This window comes from Streptopelia decaocto (genome assembly GCF_964273445.1).
Source record: "Streptopelia decaocto genome assembly, chromosome: 20".
NCBI lineage: Eukaryota > Metazoa > Chordata > Aves > Columbiformes > Columbidae > Streptopelia > Streptopelia decaocto.
Window position 1 is genome coordinate 5,760,228 of NC_138675.1, and position 21,788 is coordinate 5,782,015.

At 47.8% G+C, this 21,788-nt stretch overlaps 1 protein-coding gene across 1 annotated transcript; it reads left to right on the forward strand.

The window, feature by feature from the left end:
- Positions 1 to 1,166: 1,166 nt before the first annotated feature.
- Positions 1,167 to 19,942, forward strand: PUSL1 (pseudouridine synthase like 1). Its single transcript, XM_082069958.1, has 8 exons — positions 1,167 to 1,344; positions 2,453 to 2,510; positions 7,141 to 7,328; positions 11,477 to 11,626; positions 13,166 to 13,339; positions 16,550 to 16,604; positions 18,966 to 19,128; positions 19,809 to 19,942. Exons 1-8 carry the CDS (start codon positions 1,244 to 1,246, stop codon positions 19,868 to 19,870), a joined length of 951 nt encoding a protein of 316 aa, XP_081926084.1. The 5' UTR covers positions 1,167 to 1,243; the 3' UTR covers positions 19,871 to 19,942.
- The last annotated feature ends 1,846 nt before the right edge of the window (positions 19,943 to 21,788 follow it).

Here is a 21,788-nt window from a genome sequence, read left to right on the forward strand (position 1 = left end):
AAAATGCAGAGTCAGATGAACACTAGGGCCAGGGGCATCTGAATCCACGACAAAACGTCATGATGAAACCTTATGTCAACTGTGGACAGAACCGTGATGAAACGCAACGAAATGACATGTTTGGTGCCATTTCCATACACAAATGACGGCTAAAATTCACCTCTAGACCAGTTTCCCATTTCCATTTCATTTCCCTGACCTGCTTCATTTGTCAGGCACAGTCAAGAGCAAAATTCTGCCCTATTTAACACAATTATGAGGCACTGGAAGGTTCTGAGGAAAAGGAATTATCCTCGCTGATCACCCTGGTCCAGGAGAAGGGGCAAGGTGACCTCTTGTGGCCTCTGCTTCATAAAAGTCAGATCAATACAATTTTTCTATGGTTCTTCCAGCACAGATGAAGGCGTGTGGATATTTCTGCCTCTGTGTGTGTGTGTGTGCACAAGCTCAGGGATTAGAAATTACCATCCTCTTTAAAACTGAAACTCATCAGTTTCATGATAATAGAGTCTGGATGCCATTGTGCGAGTTGAAAGCTGGTTGGATTTTCACATTCAATACAGATCTCAGATTTGTGCGAGGGGGGCAGGGATTTTTCTGTTGCTCTCCCTGTTTTGCTAATGAGTTGGGTGATTGTTTATACTGGTTTATAGGGGAAAAGGAGCTGGTGCTGTTGGTCCACAGCGGTGGGTTAAAGGTGGACTTGAAGTGCTGGGTTAAGGGTTGGACTCGATGATTTTAAAGGTCTTTTTCACCCAAAACGGTTGTCTATGATTCTCTGGGCAACCAAAGCCCCCCCAACTGTGCTGGAACAGCCCAAGGGATCAATTTCCTTTAGAAATTGACAAGAAACAAACAAAGGAGACGACCAGCTCAGGTGGTTTTTAATGGCAAACGGTAAAGCGGGCGCTTGCTGAAAAACCTCTGCTTGCAGTGAAACTGAAGAGAACACACAGCCGAGGATTCGAGAGGGGTTTGTTCCCGGGTGATCCCCGCCTGGGTCACCTTCAGTCTGTCACTGTTTCCTTCCAGGCAAAAGGAAAACCCCCGGCGGAGAGCAGCCGGGCCGTGGGGGCTCCCCCGCCGAGGGGCCCGGCCCTGCGGCCCGCTCCGACCGCCGCATCCCCGGCCTCGCGTCAGCCGGCGCGCCGGCGGAAGCGGGCGGAGCGGGGCGGGCCGCCGGCGGGAAGCCGGCCCAGGCCCTGCCCTTCTCGGCGCCGAGGGGCGGGCAGGCTGCCCGTGCATGCCGGTGCCCTTAGCCGCCGTAGGGCTGTGGGGAGCAAAGATGGTTTCCCCCCCAACCCGGTACCTAGTGTTCTTTCAGTACTTTGGCACTAAATATAGGTAGGTGCCTCAGGTCAGCCATGTGTGAGGGGAGAGCACCAAGGAGGGGTTGGGGAAAGGGTGGGTGAGTGTTTTGGGTGATAAATCCATGGCTGAGTAGGGGACAGCAGACAGGGAGCCAGACTGTGCGCTGTTGTCTCTAAGGGGATGTTTTGGGCAGGAAATGCATAAAATGGGCAAAGAGAAAACATCAAAGGACAGAGAACAAGGGAAACTTGTGGTCTCAGGCTCGGGAGGGTGAGTAAATGACTGTATTTCCTGCAGTGGGGGTGGTTTGTTGGGCACTCGGTGCTGTGACCGGTGCTCAGTGGTTCAGAAACCTCCAGAGATGCTGGTGAAGGGATGTGTGGGCTGAGAAACCTGCAGAATTGGCTGAGCTTGGGTTTCCTGAGGCCCTAAACACCCCGGTGTGTTGCTATGCTTTTATACATTAAAAAAAAAAAAAAAAAGACTGTGGGAGAACTTGTGCATCTCCAACTCATGGAATTGTGCCTATCTTCATGAGGATTTTGCAGAATAATACCATCATATGCCAAAACCCACAATTCTTTTGTAGTGCATGGTCTGTGGCACTGTGGGTACTGACCTAAATTACTTCACAAGGTAGGTTGGGTTTAGCCTCAGGACGTATCTCTCTGCATTTCAGCAGCTTTTGGGAATGGCTGTGACTTCTGCAGTGGAGAAGGAACTTCTTCACAAACTGTATTCATGGTCTTTTAGCCCCTTTATGAAATCCACAGGGCCTGCAAGAAAGGGACCTGCAACTGGCCCTGAAATAACTTCATCTGCAAACTCTTTTCTAGTGTAATTTGTCTGCCTTACCTTCCCAACATGTCACCCTCCATCTAAGGGCAAGTCCAGAGAGTAACATTTAAAGGGTGACTTTTGTTTCCACCCTTCTGTCTTGCAGATAACTGCTGCATTTCCTTTCCTGTCCATTCATCAAAGTGTTTGGTCCTTGTAAGTTCTGTAAAAAGATCCAGGTGACTCAATAGCAAACAGTTTGATGACTGTCTCCCGTTAACTTCTGGATGTGTTTGTGGACTCTGTATCAAGTCGTTGGGTCTTGACACATATCGGTAATTATTGCATTTGTTTTGCTCTGCAGTGGCGTCATGGAGACTTCGAACGATCAGTCAGTAGCTGGAGTCCAGAATTACTTGGAGGTAGGTCATCGCTAATCATAGTGTCACTAAAATGAAACTTCTAGGGTCACATTGGTGAGCTACAGGCTTTATCAAGGAAAAATATTACCTGATGGCAATTAAGCATGTGAGCTTCTTTGGCACCTGTGGCTTTGCCTCTGCTCATTCGTAGAACTGTCTCAGTTCTGAGCAGGCTTAGCTGCTCTGTGTCTAGGTCATGTCTAAGTCCTTTATAGATTTAGAAGCTAGATGCTGTGTGCTCCTGGGAGGGGATGTTTCTGATAGATGTTTTCAGACACAAAGCACAGCAGGATATCCATTGTTCCAAAGGAAAAAGAATGCTTCATTTCCATTCTTCTGGGGTTCTTCTAATTGCTGGAGAAAAAAAGGTATGATCCTGTCATCGCTGTTGTTCCTGCGCTGCTCCCAGGGATTTCCAGGATGTAAAAATGGCTTTTGGGACCAAAGTGCTGTTTGGGCTTGGGCTGAGTGTGCAATAGGAGAGCAAAACAGCCGCTGTTACACTGCCGAGTAGAAAGTGCGTCACTTGTGTAGTGTAAACACTCAGCACACCTGGATGTTTGCATAATGCAACTGTAATTAATGACAAGCTGCTGTTGAGCTGCATTTATTTGAGCAGAGCAGGTGAATCCTATCAAAAGGAAGCTGCATGATTTTTCTTTCCTGTTGTAGAAGCATCACAAATGAAGCTTGTGCCTGTTTAGAAGAGATTGTTGAAGATGTTGGAACTGCTTGCTTTAGGTTAGATCGTACCTTTTTGTTATTCTGTTCTAATTTTTGGTCAGACTGCCTCACCTGAGATCACAAACCGTAGCAGTTTGAAGGTGATGCACCCACCATGCTTACACATGATGGTCTGTGCTCTGTGTGCACTAACCACAATCCCGTGAAGGATCAGGGCTGTTGAAGAGCTGCTCCGGGAGCAGACCTGCTGTCCCACCCAGCCGCTCTGTGACAACAGCCAAGACGTTTCCACGCTGGGCCCGGTTTTACTGAGCGAGGGTGATAGTTCTTGCGTGCTCTTGCTAAGCGGTCTGCAGGAGGAACATGTGATGAATTACGGTTTGAGTAAGAGTTCTCAGGGTGTGTTTGTATGGCTTCTTGCCTGAGACCCTTGTGGAGAAAGTGTATAAATACTTTGCAGATCTTGAAAGAAGAGCCCCAAAGGACTTTCTATCTCATTTATCTAATCCTCGGAACCATCCAGTGTCTCAGCCCCAGGCGCCGGACTTTGGGTGAGCCCGGCAGTTGTTTTGCATTATCTGACTAACTTTGTTTTAATAGGCGAATGGGTAGGATGGGTGATTAAAGGAAAAAAAGAAGAATTAAAAAAAAAAAGAAAAAGATAAACTTATTTGGTGTTGTCTTTTCACAGTATCAGCACTTTGCAGGCCAGTTCTGGGATATGTGCTTTGCTTTCATGTGGTGGTATTGATGCTGGGCACTGCTGAGCAGGGCTGTGTCTATTAGAACCACATGGGGAGTCTTAAAGTAACTTTAATAGAAAACTTCTGGGGCCTGTAGGAATTTATCTTCCTCCATTTCTCTGCAGCCTTGAACTTCACAACTTTCCAAAGCCAGGAAGTCAACTGAAGGGAAGGGCAAAATTAAATCTGTGATGAGATCCTAAATATGTTCAGACAGTTGTTTGCAGTTACAGACAAGCAGATAACCTGTGGGGTTTACACCTCGTGTTTCAACAACTGTGCCCTTACAAGTGTCCTGGGCTGGTGTCTGTGTGACAGGGTAAAATTGCTGGACAGGAGCAGAAGGCCTGTCCATAATCCTTTGTCACCATAAAGCACTTTATCATACGGGACATGGACAGTCTTGTAGTCCTCAGCACTGCTGTGTAACAGAGCCCTGGGGCTGTCTAGGGGAAATTGAGGCTTGGTTTAGTTCAGGGACAGATGTCGCTATTTGAAGGAGCTTTTAAAATATCTTTGAGGGGGGTAAACTTTGCAGACAGTCCGTCCTTTCTTTTTTGGAGGCAACGTATTTGTCTGGAAGCACTTGGAAGCCCAGCTTGCTAGTGATGAGTCCAAACCAAAATTCCAGACCTTGGTTCCCCAGCTCGGGAAGTTGGAGTCCTGTGACTTGGCTCCGTCCCGTTCCTTGTGGAAGCTAACGAGATGCAGAACTTGGTGCGTCAGCCTCAATTCTTACAAATGTCCCTACTGCAAAGGAGCATCTCCTGTGTAGCACCTTTTGCTGAAGTGAGTAGCTGTTGCTTGTGCTAACAGGTACCGCCTGGGAGGCCTGCTGAGACCTCAGAGGCCGTCTGGATGGTACAGATATATTTGCATAGGTGAAGGGGTAATTTCTGAATTGCTGCAAGCTCACTCAGCAGTCCAGAATTTCTCTCTTTAAGGAGATTAATTAGGATGGGATGTAAATGAAATATTAAAGTTGGAGTCTGCAATCCTCTGTTCCTCTCCAGTCTGCTTTCCATAGTGCTCAGCTCCTGCTGGTGGAGAAGAGGAGATCCACTGTTCTTATTATCCAGCTTTGTTCAGCTGCAGTGATGGAAATGAGATGCAGTGTGGGATCCAAGGGAATGCCGTAGCCAAACCTCTCCAAGCCCAGAACAAGAGAAGAGGATGTTTTCCATGTTCTGTCCTGTTCTTTTTCTCCCACTGCCCTCACTCCACTATGTTCTCACTGGCTGGTTTTTGCCTGATGAGAAAAGAGGGTGGAGGAAGGGTGGGGCCTGCAAAACCCAACCAGATCTTTGCAGAAACTTTGCTCTTAAAATGCAGCTTCTTCTTTAAGATGAATTGCTGAGGCACAAGCCAAGGTCTACTGCAGAAGACTATTTAATTTCTGGCTGCTTCTCTCTGCTTACGGGTGATAAATAAAGATTTTCATTGTAACCACATGTGAACTCCACATAGAAGGATTAGGAAGGGGAAAAGGCTGGGGTCATTTTTGCTCTGTTTCCCAGGCCTTCCCCTGCAGCTCAGTTACGTTTTTTCCTGGCTTCCCTCCGCATTTTGAGGGTAAGTTTCTGAAAGCCCAGAATCCCGTCTGCTCAAATAGTCGGAGTCTGGAAGGTATTTGTGAGTCAGCAGTTCAAATTTTATTCACTATTGGTACCAAATTAAAATCTAATAAAGACCACTGCTGGGTTCACTACGCAGGAGCGGAGATGGGAAAGAACATTTCTAGTCAACTTCCTGAGCCTTAAATATATAGCATCTAATTAACTGTGTTAGCATCTCTTTCGCACTCTCTCTCTTTTGTGTGCGCATCTTGATTAAAAGACACCGTATTAATGACTTATTTAGCGGGGTTTTATTGACTTTCCCAGCAGGAGCCTGTGGTAATTCACTCATTTGTTTTTCCAGCGCTTTGTTTGTGGGCAGAAAGGAAAGGCAGGAACAGTGTGGGGACCAAACCCCGCTGTGCGGAGAGGAGCAGGTGGGAAAGGGGAAGAGAAATCGTAGCCACAGGTGGATTCTCCAGCAAATCTCTGCCAAAATCCATATGTGGAACCTACAGGATCTCAATCGCTGTCCTTCCCCTTGTGTTAATAGTAAGTTTCAGCTGGTCACAATAGTTTTCTAACTAATTTTTAAAGTACATCTCAGCTGCACTGTGATTTTGGGGCCTGTTAGCTCTAATAAGCTTGAACTCTGTGATGGTATAAATATGATTTGTCATTTTCTGCTTTAACCTTGCTGTGGCAGAGGTCTTAGCGTGAGGGGGACATCGCCTGAATATTAAGGCAGCTCTAGCTCCTGAAGAAAACTACTCTTGGGGATCAGCAAAGTCCTGCGTTAATGCAACTGTGGAAGCAACGAATATAAGGAAATTTCATTTTGTGACTGTCAGTGTCGTGTGCTCGCCTGGTGGTTATTTGTACCTGCTGGAGTAGCTCAGAGTCAGCTCCTCAAATACTGTGAGATCTGTGTCTTGATTCTTAGATCTGTTTGTATTTCTGTTTCTCAGCGGGACTAATAAATGCATTACATCAGTGCTGCGCTACTACTCGTCGGGTCCCCTGGCTCCCTGTCTGCTCTCAGCAATTAATGGAAGCACGTTGCCCTCTGCAACCCTGCTCCCTTCGTGGACGGAAAAGAACTTCTGCCTGCAGCAATAAACCATAATATTTTACACCGTTCTGGCCTGCCCTGGAAGCAAAGGATGCAGCCCCAGCTCCTTCAGGCTGATGTCATTCGGACATCCCTGTGTGCTGTTCCCATCACTTTAACGCTTGGGTTCTGCAGCTCTTTAAAGATCTGAGTCCAGTTCTTTGCAGTAAATTGCAGGGGTGGTGTCTGGCTTTAAATGGGTGATTCTCTGTCCTCCTTCCCACTCACCCAATGATTTAAAGCAAAGAGTAGGGAGATGAATATTTTTTCCTCTATTTTGGACATGTGTGGAAGCTCATGTGGCATTTTTGGATGTTCTGTTTGAGGTGTTTTCAGGACAGAAGGTGAGAAGCCACTGGTGCTGGAGAAGCCCCCCAAACAGGCTCTTCCCCATCCCTTTGCAGCCTGTGGTAAAGCTCCGAGTAGCTTCTCTGTGTGAGCAATAAGGAGACGTGCGGTTAGTGAGGAAGGTGTTTTTTCCTGATTAGCTCGAAGCGGGTCCACTATTCATGACTCCGTCTCACTTTGGCTTTCAGAAGGCAGCGCAGAACCTGAGGCCCGTCGTTCCCATCAAGTTCCACATCTCCAGCCGAACAGACGCGGGCGTCCACGCGCTCTGCAACGCTGCTCACCTGGACATCCAGAGGGCACCGGGGAAGCCGATATTTAATGAGAAACAGCTCGTCCTAGGTCTTAATTACCACCTGAAGCCTGAGCCAATCCGGTGAGTTGGTGCCAAGTCAAAATCTGTTTATTTCGCGCTTGTTGGAGATAGGAGGGAATGCAGTGATGATCTCCCGTTCTTTCCCTTCCGAACCAGCACCAGGGGAGTCATCAGAGGGGGAAGAGGGAGGAAAATCCTTGGAATCTGAGGTCAGGAAGGCTCTGTGAGAGCCTCACTACTAGAGGCACATAGTTCCTGTTAGTGGCTGTTTATTATATTGTTTTTACTGCCCTTTCTCCCTGGATGCTCACAGCTCCTTTGACAGCCCTCAGACAGGTTTGGGAACAGCATTTCCCCTCTCTGGCTGCCACTAGAAATGCATGACTGTCGGTCCCCAGAAATCCATAAGGGAAATTTCTCTCCACCCCCACCTTATTTGCAAAAATGTGCTTTAGCAGTTTGCAGAGTCGGTTGAGTCTTCCTCTGAAAGCAAAGGTTTCGCAGTGGTTATCAGAAGGAAAAGCAAATACTGCTGTCGCTGCTTTCACTGCACATCCCACAGCCAGCCAGGAACAAACTAGATCACACATCCCAAACCTGAGATTGAGTATCAGCATGATAATATTGGATTGATGGTTTTGCACTTACAATTCCATTTCCTCTGCTGCCCTCCTAAAGCAGCAGCTGGATTCCTCTGCAGAGAGAGGCCAGGACGCAGCAGATCTCTCTCTCTTTCACTAGCTGAGTTGCATGCTGAACATCTGTGAGTTACTGTCCCTTGACATCTTTCACCTTCTTTGACATATGTGTAAAGAGCCTGATGCAGCTGCTGTGGGCTGGGACTGGGGATGATTTCTTTCCAGACTGCTGTGTCAATTAAAAAAAAAATATAGAGATTCTGAAATAGCATTTGACTTATGTGGGGTTTTGGTGGTTATTTTTGCTCAGACAGAAAAGTAGGTCAGAATCTATACGCGCTGGAAGTCAAACCCTTTCTGGATGCTCTAGCGGTAACAGGGAACATGAAGTAGGTCATCGTTTTCATTTCCTTCCTTAAAAGACTAAAGCAGTTGTTTGGGAGTCAAAACGAGCTGGTTTTACAGCCAGAGGGAAGCTCTGCAATAATGAGTCTGTTCTATGTGTCACCAGCCACTGAATTGCAGTCTCTCCCCTGAGTTTAGGCTTGTCCTTTGTGAGTTGTGTTGTCTGGCTTTAATGGAATAAGTTGTCCTGGAGAGCAAAACTGCTGGTGTGACCCCGCCACTTTCTGTACAATTAATAGTAGTCGTACAGGTAAATAGTTATAGCTGGCTCTGTGATACCTCCACTGATCACTCTCAGCTCGAACAGGATCGCTGCTGAAGGAAGTTTGAAGTCGGGGATCTCACAGACAGCAAAAGATGTTGGTCTCGCGCTGAGATCTGACGGGTACACGTGAGGAGGTGAATCTCTCCGACAGAATCGATACGGTCCTGAGCGGTTAGAGAGTCTGAGTTTATCAGGATGCAGTCGGCTCCGCTCCTTCCTCCCTTGGGCTGAACCTTTTAGAAATGGTTCAGCTGCTTTCCATTAAGGAGCTTGGTGACGGGCATGAGTCTGAGCGTATTCAGCAAGCATCCCCTCCCTCTGCAAATATTATTTTGCCAAGAAGAATTCTCTGCTAATGCCCAAGAGAAAACTCAGCACTTTCATGTGGTTGCAGGCAGGGAGTGATGGAGGGAGGGATCTTTGTGAGAACACGTTATTGTCGATAGAGCTTGGAAGGGAAACAAGATTCCGATCTGGCTGACTGTATCATCAGCAATAATAACCATCTTTGTAGTGTGATGGGTCTCTTCTGTCAACTGATCTGTCTTTTAGATTTGCAAAGCGTATTCGAAAGGATATTATTGACAAAGATCAGAGTGTGTTGCATGGATGGAGTAACTTCAGGAGGACTTTGCTGTCACTTAAGTAGGGACGGTAATAGCGCAGACTTGCACCTTCTATTTCTGGTTTCAGTTTTGTAAGCGCACAATAAAAGCTGTCTGGGTGACAAGAAGACAGAGCTGGGATTCCTCCCACCTCCTGCAAATTGGCCTTTAGTTTCTCTTGTCAGTGCAGAGAGCAGGATGTACTTCTGGAAGACATCTCTGTGTCTAATACATTGCTATTTCTACTTAGATGTCTTTGGGCTTTTTTACCTTCAACCTCCTGTGAAATTTGGGCTCTGTTGAAAAGCTGAAGAATGCCAGAGTCTTTATTTGCCAGCAGTCTATCAGAAAACAGAATCTTAACAAGACCTGAAATGTAGCTGCTGGAATAAATGCTTGAAAAACATTCTGAGCTAGAAGGAGCCTGTGGTAGCAAATGGGTCTGCTGGGAGAGGCAGGAAAGGATGCCTGCCCGGAAGAATAATGTGAGCACAAATAGGCTGTTCTGAAAGAATCCCTCTATCAGAGAGAGTTAAAGAATGGTTCTTTAATAAAATTACATAGGCATTAACAAAAGAAGCTCAAGGTCGATGGAATGCTTGTGGAGGCATGTAGACAGAGGAAAGTAAATGTAATAATTATATTACTGTGTTTAGGAGAGGCTGGAGGTCCTGGGTTCAGACTCCATTGCAGGCCTGGGGGATGTAGTTTGCATTGCTGCTGTGAGTTTGTAGCAGTGCAGCAATCCCCTGGGCTTGTTATTGCAGATCTCGGTGCAGGCCTGTGGCTCAGCTTTCATGTGTTGTTCTGTGGTCTGAGCCTTGGCAGCCGAGGGTTGTGAGCCAGAGGCGCTTGGGCTGGCAAAAATCCCCGAAGCACCAACCTTTTTAAAACAAATAAATAGCTCTGTCTATTACTTGACCCCAAATGCTGTCATGTTTTTTGGCTGCCTTGGGTCCCTTCTCGCTATGTCGAACTCCAAAGACAGAAAGGCACATAGCAGGAGAAAAAACTACCTTCTAAAGAGAGATATTGTCTAGAATGACACCTGCAGAGGATTATGCTGGTGTAGTAGTGACTCCTTGCTGCACCGTGGTGAGCAGCCAGTACTCTGGCATAAGGGAGAATCAAATCCAGTAAAAACTGCTGCTGACAGGTTGAGCTCAGTGCTAACGCTCTGGGGAAGGAGCAGAACCAAGGGGAGCTGTGCTTTTTCCCTTGCCAGAGGGAAGGGTTTTTCCCCTCTGACAAGGGGTGTTTTTCCCTCTGTACCCTCCCTTCTGCCTTTCGAGCTGTCTATGTTTGATGGTAATGGTGGCGTCGGCTTAGAGAAACAAGGCAAATTCTCCCTGTTGCTTATAGAAGAAAAACAGGGGAGTTCAGCTGCCTAGAAAGCTGCTTCTTGAGTTACCTGCCCAGAGTCAGTGGAAGACGAGCAGACACGAACATTCCCAAAAGCCATTTTCTGCAGACATGAACCATCTCCCGGGAGGCGTCCTGTGCGCCGCGTTCTGCCGCTTTCAGACAGACCGAATGTAGGCGACGGTGGGATGCACCTTTATTTGCATTGCTGCGGCAAAGTCCTGTTTGTCTTGGAGGTTGTGGGGGGAGGTGGGAGGGAAGTGACCCAGTTTCAACCATCTCCATCTGCTCCAATGCGCTGTAGCCGCCGTGGAGAGGGAGCACGGAGGTGTCTGTTGTTGGGGGAGTCCTTCCCACTCGTGTTTGGGACCATGGTTGTGTAAAAGCAGGAGGGCAGGGTGTAGGGAAGGTGTTGGGAAGGTGTGCGCTGCAGCTGGGCAGGGAGGGAGTCAGCTGGCATTGGGAAATCGCTGCTTCTCAGCTTAAGTGTGATGAGGAAAGTGGGGGAACTCAGCCAGATGCAGCACAATTTGGTGGGCTGGGAGGTGCTTTTGCAACAAAGAACAAGTACTATCCGTTGTGATTTCTTAACTGAAGGACCAATCAATCTTGTGGTGGCGTGAGCATCCCCAAAACGTGTTGATAGATGACCCAAAGTCCGTTTCACCGTGTATTTGGTGAGAGGGGTGATGCCAAGGCTCTTCTGCCTTCTTCTAGTTGAGAGCTGCCTGTGACATCCTACAGGTGCGAATCCTTGGTCCCTGGTCAGTCACTGACGGTCAGGAAAGCATGATATTTAATTAATTGTAAGTGCGGTTTCTCAAATAATCCATTACACATTTCAGTTCCCATCTATGTGTTGATCAGGTGAAAGCCTTTGAATTAAGGCGTGAAATTTCCCTCCATCACACTCATTCTCTTCTGTCCCGGCAGCATTTTGAACGCCTACCGAGTGGCCAGCAGCTTCCACGCACGCTTCTCGGCGCTGTCGAGAACCTACGTGTATCGGCTGTTGATGGGCTGCCGTCATCATTCCGAAATACCCGTGTTCGAAAGGGATCTCTGCTGGGCTCCGCCGGGAGGGTGAGTGTGTTCTATTAAACCTCATCCACGCCCTGGAAGGGGTTGGCTTTTTTGGGGGAGTGGGAAGGGGGTAATTTCCACATGTGAGACCAGATTCTCTGTTCATATTGACAAGATTTCCCCGTTGAAATCAGTGCGGCTGCACTGAGTTGTGTTCAGAGACCTGAGACTTAGGGCTCTTTTTAATTGCACTGCTGGTTGTACCTGCGATAAACACACTTAGCGCTGCTCACATGCCCCATAACCCTGGGTAGAGTCCCTCACGTTCCTCCCCGTGGACGCGAGGAGCGTTTCCTCAGCCGACCTCGCCAGTTCATCCAGCAAAGCCGTTCAGACAGGTGGCTGGAGGAGCCGCGCTCTGATGTGATGCAGACGGGCAGAAATGCGAATCTCAGAGCTTTAGGTGTGACCACACAGGCCGTCAAGAATGAAAATGCCTTTTTTCTTTTTCCCCCAGACCTATTTTACATGACTGCACGTAAATCTGCTCTCTCGTTCCCCCAGTGCTTGTGTGTTTGAATAGTGAAAGCCAATGAGTCTGAGCAACCCTACAATAACAAACCAGTGTATCGAGCTCAGAATTCACTCGTGTTCTTGGAGTAGCCACTGAGTCATAACAAATCAGTGCTTGTATATGCAAGGGAAGAAAAACAAATTCAGTGCCATTTAAAAAACCAAACTTAGGGCTTGATAAACAGTGGGTGAGGGAAAAACAAACAAACCCCAGAAGATAATTTGTTGTTGTCCTTTAGTTTACGTTGTACTGAGATAAACATACTGGAGTTTTCCACATTATAGAGAAACAGGTTTGTAGCCAGTTATGGTAATTTCATCACCACTGTTGGAATAGTGATTGCAGGTAATCAAAGGAATGTAATCTCAACTGTCCTACAAGAGGAACAAAGGTGATATTGTCCTAACATTAAATCACTGACTTTCTTTTCTGTATATAAATTCCTTTGCTTGAGACTATTTTGAGCAGACCTAGATACTTCAAATGAAGAAATCTGGATGACACTTGACATTCTGAGTTTTGCTCTTGGCCCTTTCTTCTGTATCTCCTTGGGTTTACTGGCTTCATCTCTGATAGTTTTCTCACTCATTCCATTTGTGTTACTTCCTAATTTCATCTTCTGGCTGTTGCAAATCCAAGGTTTGGAAAACCATCGTAGTGTTTGATATTTTCTTACCTGGCAACAACTTTTACAGTTGATAGGATCCAGATACTGTGAAGGATTTTAGCGATTTGAATAGTTATTTGAAATGAACTGCTAGAAGCAGCACAGCAGGATAAAGGTTTGTGTAAAGCCTGTGCCTGCCAACCCCTCCTCCAGCCTGGGCTTTGGAGTATCTTCAGACCTCAGGCCGCTTGGCATCTTGGTTTGTGGTTTGGGCCATTGCAAGACAAACTCCATCTTGCAAAATGTGTTTCTGCAATGCTGCAGTGTTAAATCTGAGTGCCAGGTTCAAGCCTCTCATCAATTAATTGGACTTTGATCCACCGATGCTCCGCTCCTTTAACTCTTGGTTTAATTTCAGCCCCCTGAACGTGCCGGCCATGCAGGATGCAGCACAGTTCCTGCTGGGAACCCACGACTTCAGCACCTTTCGCTCACAGAACTCTGATACGCCTTTCCAGTCACCCATCAGAACCATCTTCCAGGTGGACATCCGACCTTCTGCCGGTCTCCTCTCCCATCACTACGAGCACAGGTGAGAGCCCAGATCAGCTCCGATCAGCTGCTGCTCGCTCCGAGCTGCTTGGAGAACTCACCTCCTGTGTGCTCCGCGTCCTGTGCTGGTGTCGGCACGTTCTGCCCAGTGACAGCTCAGAACGGACATTTCTTTCCTTCCCCTCCTGAGCAGGAAGGAGGGCAGCGAAACCGGTCCAGTTTGTGCATTCTTATATAGGATATTCTAAACTGATGTATGGAATCTGGCACAGAGCAAGCACTTGTGAGGTACTTCCAGCATTTTGGTTGCTAAAGACCAGCTCTGCCAGGGGACGGGATTTATTTCCCCCCCCGCTGCTGTCCTGGTTTTGCCTAAAGGCTGCAAATAGAAGGAAGAAACCCGGCCAGCACCGGGGTCACTGCCATGCAAATCCTCTCACCCCACACCAGGAACTCCTCCTGTCTTCCCAGGGGCTGTTGATGAAGGAAAGTCCAATATTCCTCAGTCATTACATAAACAAAAGATTGTTGAGCGTCAGGTTCTTTCAGTACCAGGTCTTGCAAGTATGGAAATCAAGTGGCTGGATATATTCTCTGTCTAGCAGAAACTGAAGTTTTTTCCCAGAAAGATCATGGATATTTATTATCTGAACACGGCTTTTGCTTTCATGCTGGCTTCTTTCACAGATACGTGGCTGTTGTCTGTCTCCAAACCACATTTTCCTGCTTTCTGATGAGGAGAAGACCCTTTTCTTTGTAGTTTTCCCCAATTTGAATGCCTGCTGAGCTCTCTGTAACAGTAAGTGCCATGCTCCAAGCTTCGGAACCTCGCTGCACTTTGCAAACAGCCCACTGTTCCTTTCCCCATGTCTTTGAACGGCGTGTTTTGCCTGCAGTTGTGACACAAAAACTGAAAGGGAGCTGCAAAAAGAAACAGAGACAGATCTGTATGCTCAGAGGAACCCTGGTCTTTCAGTTCTTCCCAGTTCCTCCCATTTTGTCTGGTTCCTGCTTTTCCTGCTCAGAATTGGGCGCACGAGGCCAAAAAAAGCTCATGAGAGAGAGAGGGGGAACCTAAAAACTGAATCAAAAGCATCAAGGTAGTTTCCGATGGAGTATTTTTTGCTTTTGGTGGCACATGCATCCAAAGTTGAGTTTTGTAGCACGTCATTTTTATCAAGTATCGATATAAACTGATTTAATGAATGTTTAGGCTGAAGGGGATGGCTTTGAGAAGCTGACTTTCAATGCGTATAAATGGCATTTAACTCTCTTGGAATACTTTGTTAGTAATAACCACAACCATGAGTTTTCAGACCTAGAGAAAAGCAGCTGTGGGGTTTGGGTCTTTGTGACAGACCGTGTGGTGTTGGGGTTTTGTTGTTTGTTTTTTTATTACAGTGTGCTAGTTACTTTTAATCTGTAAAACTCTCCTTCTGGGAACAGTTGCAGACATGGAGCTTTGTGTTTGTTTGCTCATTTTGCAAATAAGACAGCAGATACCCCTGAAGTGCATGTGGATTGCTTGCAGAATGAGCTGTTCCTGCAATGAAAGGGCTGGGATAGCAGGAAAAGCTTATAAATAAGTTTCTTTATCTTTTTTTTTAACCTAATCTAAGGAGATTTATTTTCTGCTTCAGAGGGAGGAATCTGTAGAATGATAAACCGTGGTCTCTTAGTCAAATAATGCAGCTTTTCTTTCTGATTCGTTCCTTCCTTTCTGAACTTGAACCAACCTCCTGAATTGGCCACTTGTCTGTTTCAAAGCCTGACTGTTCCAGTGATTCCTTCCATCAAACTCAGTTGCTCAGCAACACTGGAAGTGAGTTAGTGTCCCTTCCCTACAAAATGCTTTTGAATGCTCAGGATGTGTTCAGAAATTTAGCCCCCATCACATATTCCTGGAGAGCAATTGCTCTCCCACCTGTTTGGTAGCTGCATATGTATTATTCATTGCAAGGTGCTGGCTGGTGCTGCCAAGCGGGGCAAAAACACAGCTGGATTTTTTGCCGGTAAGCAAAACGGGCTGTGAGATTGACAAGAAAAACCAGGTTTCACTCCTAAAGAAAAATATCTTGTTCTCTTACAAAGTCTACAGGGTATTTTTCCCAAGTATGTCGGCCCATATTTGAGGGGAGGGATCTCTGAACTGCCTGGAAGGAGCTTGAAGCCGGGGATGTCGGGCTCTGCTCCCCAGGAACAAGCACCAGGACCAGAGGAAACGGCCTCAAGTTGCGCCAGGGGAGGGTGAGGTTGGAAATTTGGGATAATCTCTTCCCCAAAGGGCTGGAACAGGCTGCCCAGGGCAGTGGTGCAGTCACCATCCCTCCCTTGACGCTCAGGTGTTCCCAGCAGCCCCTCCAGCCCAATATGTTCCAGCTGTGCTCCAGCCCAATATGTTCCAGCTGTGCTCCAGTCCCCATAGTCCTCTGGTCACTGGGCTCATTGTGGGGCAGAACAGCAGAGGGTTTGCATGTGAATAGCTGCTTTTCTGGGTTATGCAAGGTAACCTTTGTCTTTGTTTGCTGTAGGGATGCTATGGGATATAAGGAGCACTTAAAATGCTGGTTTGTTTAGTGTTTATTGTTATTTTATCGTTGCTTTTATCAGTGACTTCCAGAATTGCTTGGTCACATGGAAGTTTGGAGATGCAGGTCCTGAAGTAAAAACCTGTTGTGCTGCTGGCATATCTGATGTACAATATGTGTGTGTGTATGTTTTTATAGATATCCAATATGCATATCAGATTTATTTTATTAATTTGTACGTGTTAGAGGTTCTTCCCTGTGGGACCGTTCCTGAGAACGGGTCTGCACCGGGTTTTAGAGTTAGAGCTGGTATTCGGACGTCAACAAAACCACTAAAATACTTAGAAAGTAATTTGTAAAGATTTAGCAGAGGATGCAAGTGTCGGTGTTGGAACCTCTGTAGAGTTCTTATGGGGAATATTGGCTACTACCATAAAACTTCCTGGAAAATGGCATCTGTATGGACAGATCTGGTGAGGGGAAGCCCCGTAAAACCAAGTACATATAAACCAGGCAGGAATTGGCCAGAAAATGTCTGCGTTCAAGTGGCAAACGAGCAGTCTGGTGTTGGAAAGCTCCTGATGCTGTTTCAGGTTAATTAGGGGCTGTGCAGCTGCTCATTCATTCTACTCATGTTCACCTATGACTTACACTTCCCTTGTGGGTAGAAGAGCCATTTGAAATGTGATTTTAAATGCTTTTTCTTTTGTTTCGTTCTTCAGGGGACTGGAGTTTTGGGAGCTGAAGTTCAGGAGCAGGTCGTTCCTTTACCGACAGGTACTGTTTGGTGCTGCGTTCAGCGCTCACTTTGCCTCCAAGGACCAAAGTGCTGCTGTCACTATAACCATTGATCGGTTTAGCGACGTCGCATCCCTGCGCGGTGCTGTCTCTGTCACAGAGACGGTGTCACAGCTGCGTGTCACACACAGGGACATGCCATCGCAAAGCTGAGGTTCTGTGTTCTTTCTTTGAGCTGGTAGAACCAGAATCTCCTAAGTTTGCGTCCAAAATGAATGTCCAAAATCACAGAACCACGTGGGAGGATGGAAAGTTTTGTTTTCCGCAAGTTTTGTCCTCGCAGCCTGAGTGGTAAAAACCAACAGACATATGGTTTTGCTCTGCGGAATGGCACCAGGCCCAGCCAGGGCTGCCTGGAATTTTACTTTCTGGCTTTGGAGCATGAAGTAATCCTGAGCGTCGCACAAAGGAGGGATGGGAAGACCTGATTCAGCTACGCAGGCATGACTGCAGGGTCTCTCCCTCTGCCGTGCTGTCTGGCCTCTGGTTTCCTTTGAAATAACTCCAGCGGGGTTTGTGCCGCTGTATCCTCAGGGGAGACAACTCTCCCCACAGCTTAATGGATCACGTCGTTAGGAAAGAGCTGGCGGTTCCCACTCTGCCTCCCCTGGCCGTGGTCACACTCTGGAGATGGAGAACAGGCAAGAGAGGGCTTGTTTTTAGAGGAGAGAGGGGGTGTTTTGTGGGAACGGCAAGCAGCTATTTTTTATTCTGTTTTGACAAACCGGATTTGTTTCTTATCCTGTGCCAAGTAATGCTCTGTGAGCTCTCTGGCAGTGGGTGTCTGAATACGAGCAAGGGAAGAACAACAACGTGCTGGAGAGGGGGGCTCGATATGCAGCTCATCAGGTGCTCCTGTGACACGGGGAAAATGCCGGTAACCCATTTAGCACATTATAACTGAAATGCCACTTAGTGACATTGTGCAGAGAGAAGTTACCTGTACATCTGGATGGTTTCATTAGAGAAAAGGGTTAAACAGCCCCAGAAGCTCTATGTAGACGTCTTTGCTGACTAGCACACTGAAAGGGGAAGACAGCAAACACAGGGCAATTTCAGATCTCAGTCTGCACTTAGACCAGCTCAGGAAGGCTGAAGTCACAGCTCACAATGACCTCTAGTGAGGGATGGATAAAATAATAGATGTCAGGGATCTGGTGCCATCTGCTCACAGGCTCTTGGAACCCAGAGCAGTTTGAGACCAGAGCGTGTAGGGCTTTGGATAAATATATCTGGGCTTGGTGGACCTTTCTCCTTAACGGTGATAAACACAATCAGGTTGCTTTGTGGACCTTGGTTTATTCTTTTGTAAATGTTAATGGGTCAGAAACTTAGACCGATGTTTCATTACAGCACGACGTTTCAGTTCATGGAGAGCTTGCTATGCCCTTGAAAGGTCCCGAATGGAGTTAATGTTTATTTAGGCCGAAGGACTGACGGTGCCTGTGCGAGCGGGGCCGTGTCCACACAGGACAGTGTCTGCTGGACCCTTTTCCCCCGCGTGGGCTGGTGCTGCTGTTGCCTGTAAAACCTGAGCCTGGAGGACGGGACGTGAGGGGCATGAGCACCGTGGTGTGAAATCTGTGCCAACCCGCTGGTTCTGGAACCCCCGAGTGCGGAGGGACACAAGTTGTGACACGCAGAGGTGTCCGAAATGCCAGTTTGCCACACTGGGGGACACTTTCTTGTGGGCTGTCCTACTTATTTGGGTTTTTTCCTTTGTTTTCTCTCTTTTGGCTTTTTGAGAGAGAAACAAGCCCCTACACAGACCCCAGCTGCAAACAGCCTCGCTTGTGTGTTACGAACCACCTTGAGCTCAGCTCTGCCACATGAGCTTCCTGCCGCAGACGGGGCCGCGGGCGCCGCTGTTGCTGGAACAGAAACCGTCCTTGCTCGGCTTTCTGCTCGCGGGCGATGAGAACGACCCTGCTCCATGGTCGTGCTGTGTTACGGGTCCTCACCTCGTTCCTACTGACGCCTTTAGCTGTAGGGAGGGACGGCTTAAAGGCAGCAAGTTGATTTTGCTAGTTCTGTTCCCTGCCACCAGCTTTGGTCACTAGAAGATGTGGTGCCACCTGAAATTAGGCTTTTTGGGACCTGTGGGTCTAGTAATAACAATGTACCCCTGTTCAGGAGCAGGGTGATGATAGGAAATCATGGTGATATCGTTCTTTCCTGAGCAACAGGCACTGAACTCCCTGATTTCTGGGCTGATCAGTAGTAACCGTGGGCTGTCCCACAGCACGATGCTCTGACAGCACGAGCACAGGACACAGAATCTCCCAATCTCATCAAGTGTTACAAGGGCAGCTCCTAAGCCGCGCTCTCTGTATTTTGCAGGTGCGGAGAATGGTCGGGGCTCTAGTTGCAGTTGGCCAGGGGAGGCTGACACCTCGTCACATAAAGGAGTTACTGGAGATGAAAGACTCGCGGGCGTTCCCAGCCAACGCCATGGCCCCGCCGGCCGGGCTCTTCCTCACGTCCGTGGAGTACGATGGAGCAGGTGGGTGAACGTGGGAATGACGTTGTTTCTGTAGGAGCCAGGTCAGCTGTTGGAGGGAGCGGTAACACCCACCGTTTTCCTTTGTGTTCTGTCCAACCTGTGGCTCACACTTCATTCGCTGACACCCACAGACTCTGGAGGTGTTTACAGCACTTGCTGTGGAAAAAATGTGTAATTCTGTTTTTCCGATAGATTTCCTCCTCTTGCTTTCAGGGTGGTAAAAAAGAAGTTGTGCTGTGACTTTGAGATCTCACATGAATCACACTTTCAATTCTCATAAATTCTTGTGCTGTGCCATGTTATAAAGACCAAACGTTCTGCGGTGTCTGGGTGCCTGCAGGTCCCTGTCTGCTCACTCGCTTCTCCCTCCGTATTTACCAGAGGCCGGAGCACAGAGAACAGATCATCCTTTTGTTTATATGGCAGCTCTGTTCATTCTGCAGCATCTGATCTAAACTATTTAAGTTTTTTAGCTTAAAAAAATATAAATTTGGGGGCAAATTTGCAGGAGGTAGCAAATGGATGTCATGGAACTTTGCAGAGGCCGCTGCTGGGTTGGGGTTTGCTGGTGGGGAGGGAGCCCAGGTGGCACATGAACACCCCAGATTTTAAGTGCATTCAGGTGGCTTCGTTTCCATCTTTTTCCCTAAATCAATGTTTTATTTCTCCCCCCCGCTCAGATTTGGAGGCTCCGGTTTCCCCGGGAGAGCAGCAGCTCAGTGGCTCCAAGGGCCGTTGTTGAGGTTCTCCAGGCGCTCTCCACGCAGGACGCGCTCGTCTCAATAAAAATCATGGACTGGAGGCGTCTTCCCATCGTTTGTTCTTGTCCTCTGGGGAAAGGAAGAACAGCTCCATGCTGCCTGCAGATAACTGCTTTTTTTAATTAGTATTTTTTCTGAGGTTCTGGTACCTGTCCCAAACAGGAGGAGGAAGGAGATTTTTGGTTTGTTTTTTAATATTGGGGTTTTTCCCCTTTTGCTGTGTGTGTGGGAGGGATGCAGGCTCAGAAAGGAGAGCGCAGCGTTTCCTCTCTGACCCCCTCGTACCGCGCGGTGCGAGCGACAACCGGCACTGCTTGGTGCTGTCACCTGCAGAAACAGCCTTTGAAAGTCCATTTCCTCTCCTCCCCACCATCTCTTACTGAGCTGGAGCGGCTTTTCCATTATCCCGTTCCCTTCTACAAAGTCGCGTCCCTTCAGATGTCGCGTGTTATAGAGCAAAGTTCCCTTGAGGTCACTTAAAACCAGTTTTAGCGGTCACAGCCTGGGCTGGTGGGACAGAAACAACTCCACGAGCGAGTCGGCCTCGCGCTGGGTTTGCTCCTCGCCACCTCCTGCTCTTCCCTCCTTACGCGCTGGGGAACTTGTGATTTTTGGTTTTTAATTTCTTGTGAATGAATGACGCCAGATGTTTTGATTATAAAATGGCCATTCGAGGTTACAGGGAAGAAGATGAAGATTTTGACTGAAGTTCACAAAAGAAACAGCAGCTGGTCTGAACACCGTCCTGCGGTGGAAGCGACGTGCAGCTGAGGTGCCTGGCACCACCGTCATTAACGTCCCCTTTGTCCCCGAGGGAAGAGTGACAGAGAAAGGCAGTTTGTCCGCTTGGCCTGGTGAGGGGATGTCGGTTGTTAAGTGGCAGTTCACACTGACACAGACTATTGCGTTCACATAAAGAAAGGAAGAATTTTAGCGGCATCTTGAGTGCCTGTGGACGAGCAGTGGGGGAGTCACCGTCCCTGGAGGGTTGGACAGATGGAGATGAGGTTCTCAGGACATGGGGCAGCGCTGGGGTGGGGAACGGGTGCACTCGATGATCCTGAGGGGCTTTTCCAACCCAAATCTGGCTCATCCCCGCTCCGGGGGAAGCGAGAGCGCAGCCGCAGGGCTCCGGGGGCGACACCTCCGGCCGGGACCCGAGCGGCAGCCGCTCGTCTTCACTCCTTCCTGTGGTTTCTCTCTGCAGAGCGAAGTGTTTCCAAAGCCCCGCTCAGCGCGGCCTCGTGGGTCTGAGGACGCTCGGGGAGACTCAACTGCAGCTGCTGTGCAGGACACGATGAGCTGAGCTCTGGTAAGTTGGCTTTCTAACTCAATTTATTACGAATCCTGACAGGGCAGGAACCCAAAGCAACACTAATGCTGTCAGGGTGTTAATCCATCTGACTGTTGCTGCAGCCTTTTTTTATTTAACAGAGCAAAAATACCTGCTCCTGATGCTTCTGCAGATGTTTCCAGACTGTACCCCTAATCCGAATCATTTTTTATGTCTGTCTTTAATACTTGTTATTTTTATCAGGGGTTATTTATAATTCCTCTCCTTTTTATGCTGTTGCATCACTAATTGTCTTCAATTGATTCCACTTGGACACCCAATACACAGGGAGATCTTTGGGTGACAGGGACGCTTTAAAACCAGAAAAACCTCCCGCTTGACCAGAGTTGAAAGACTCAAGCGTGAGTTTATATGAAAACATTTCTGATAATTTAATGAACTCAAAATCCGGTGGCAACTTCGATGTGTGTGTTGCTGTGTTTTTGTAAATGAAATAACTTTGAACAGGAACTCGCTGCTGCTTTTTGGGTGGCAGAAACAACAGCCTCCTCGCCTCAAATTAAAAATATCCAACCAAGAAAACAACCCTGGGAGCTGGGATGTGA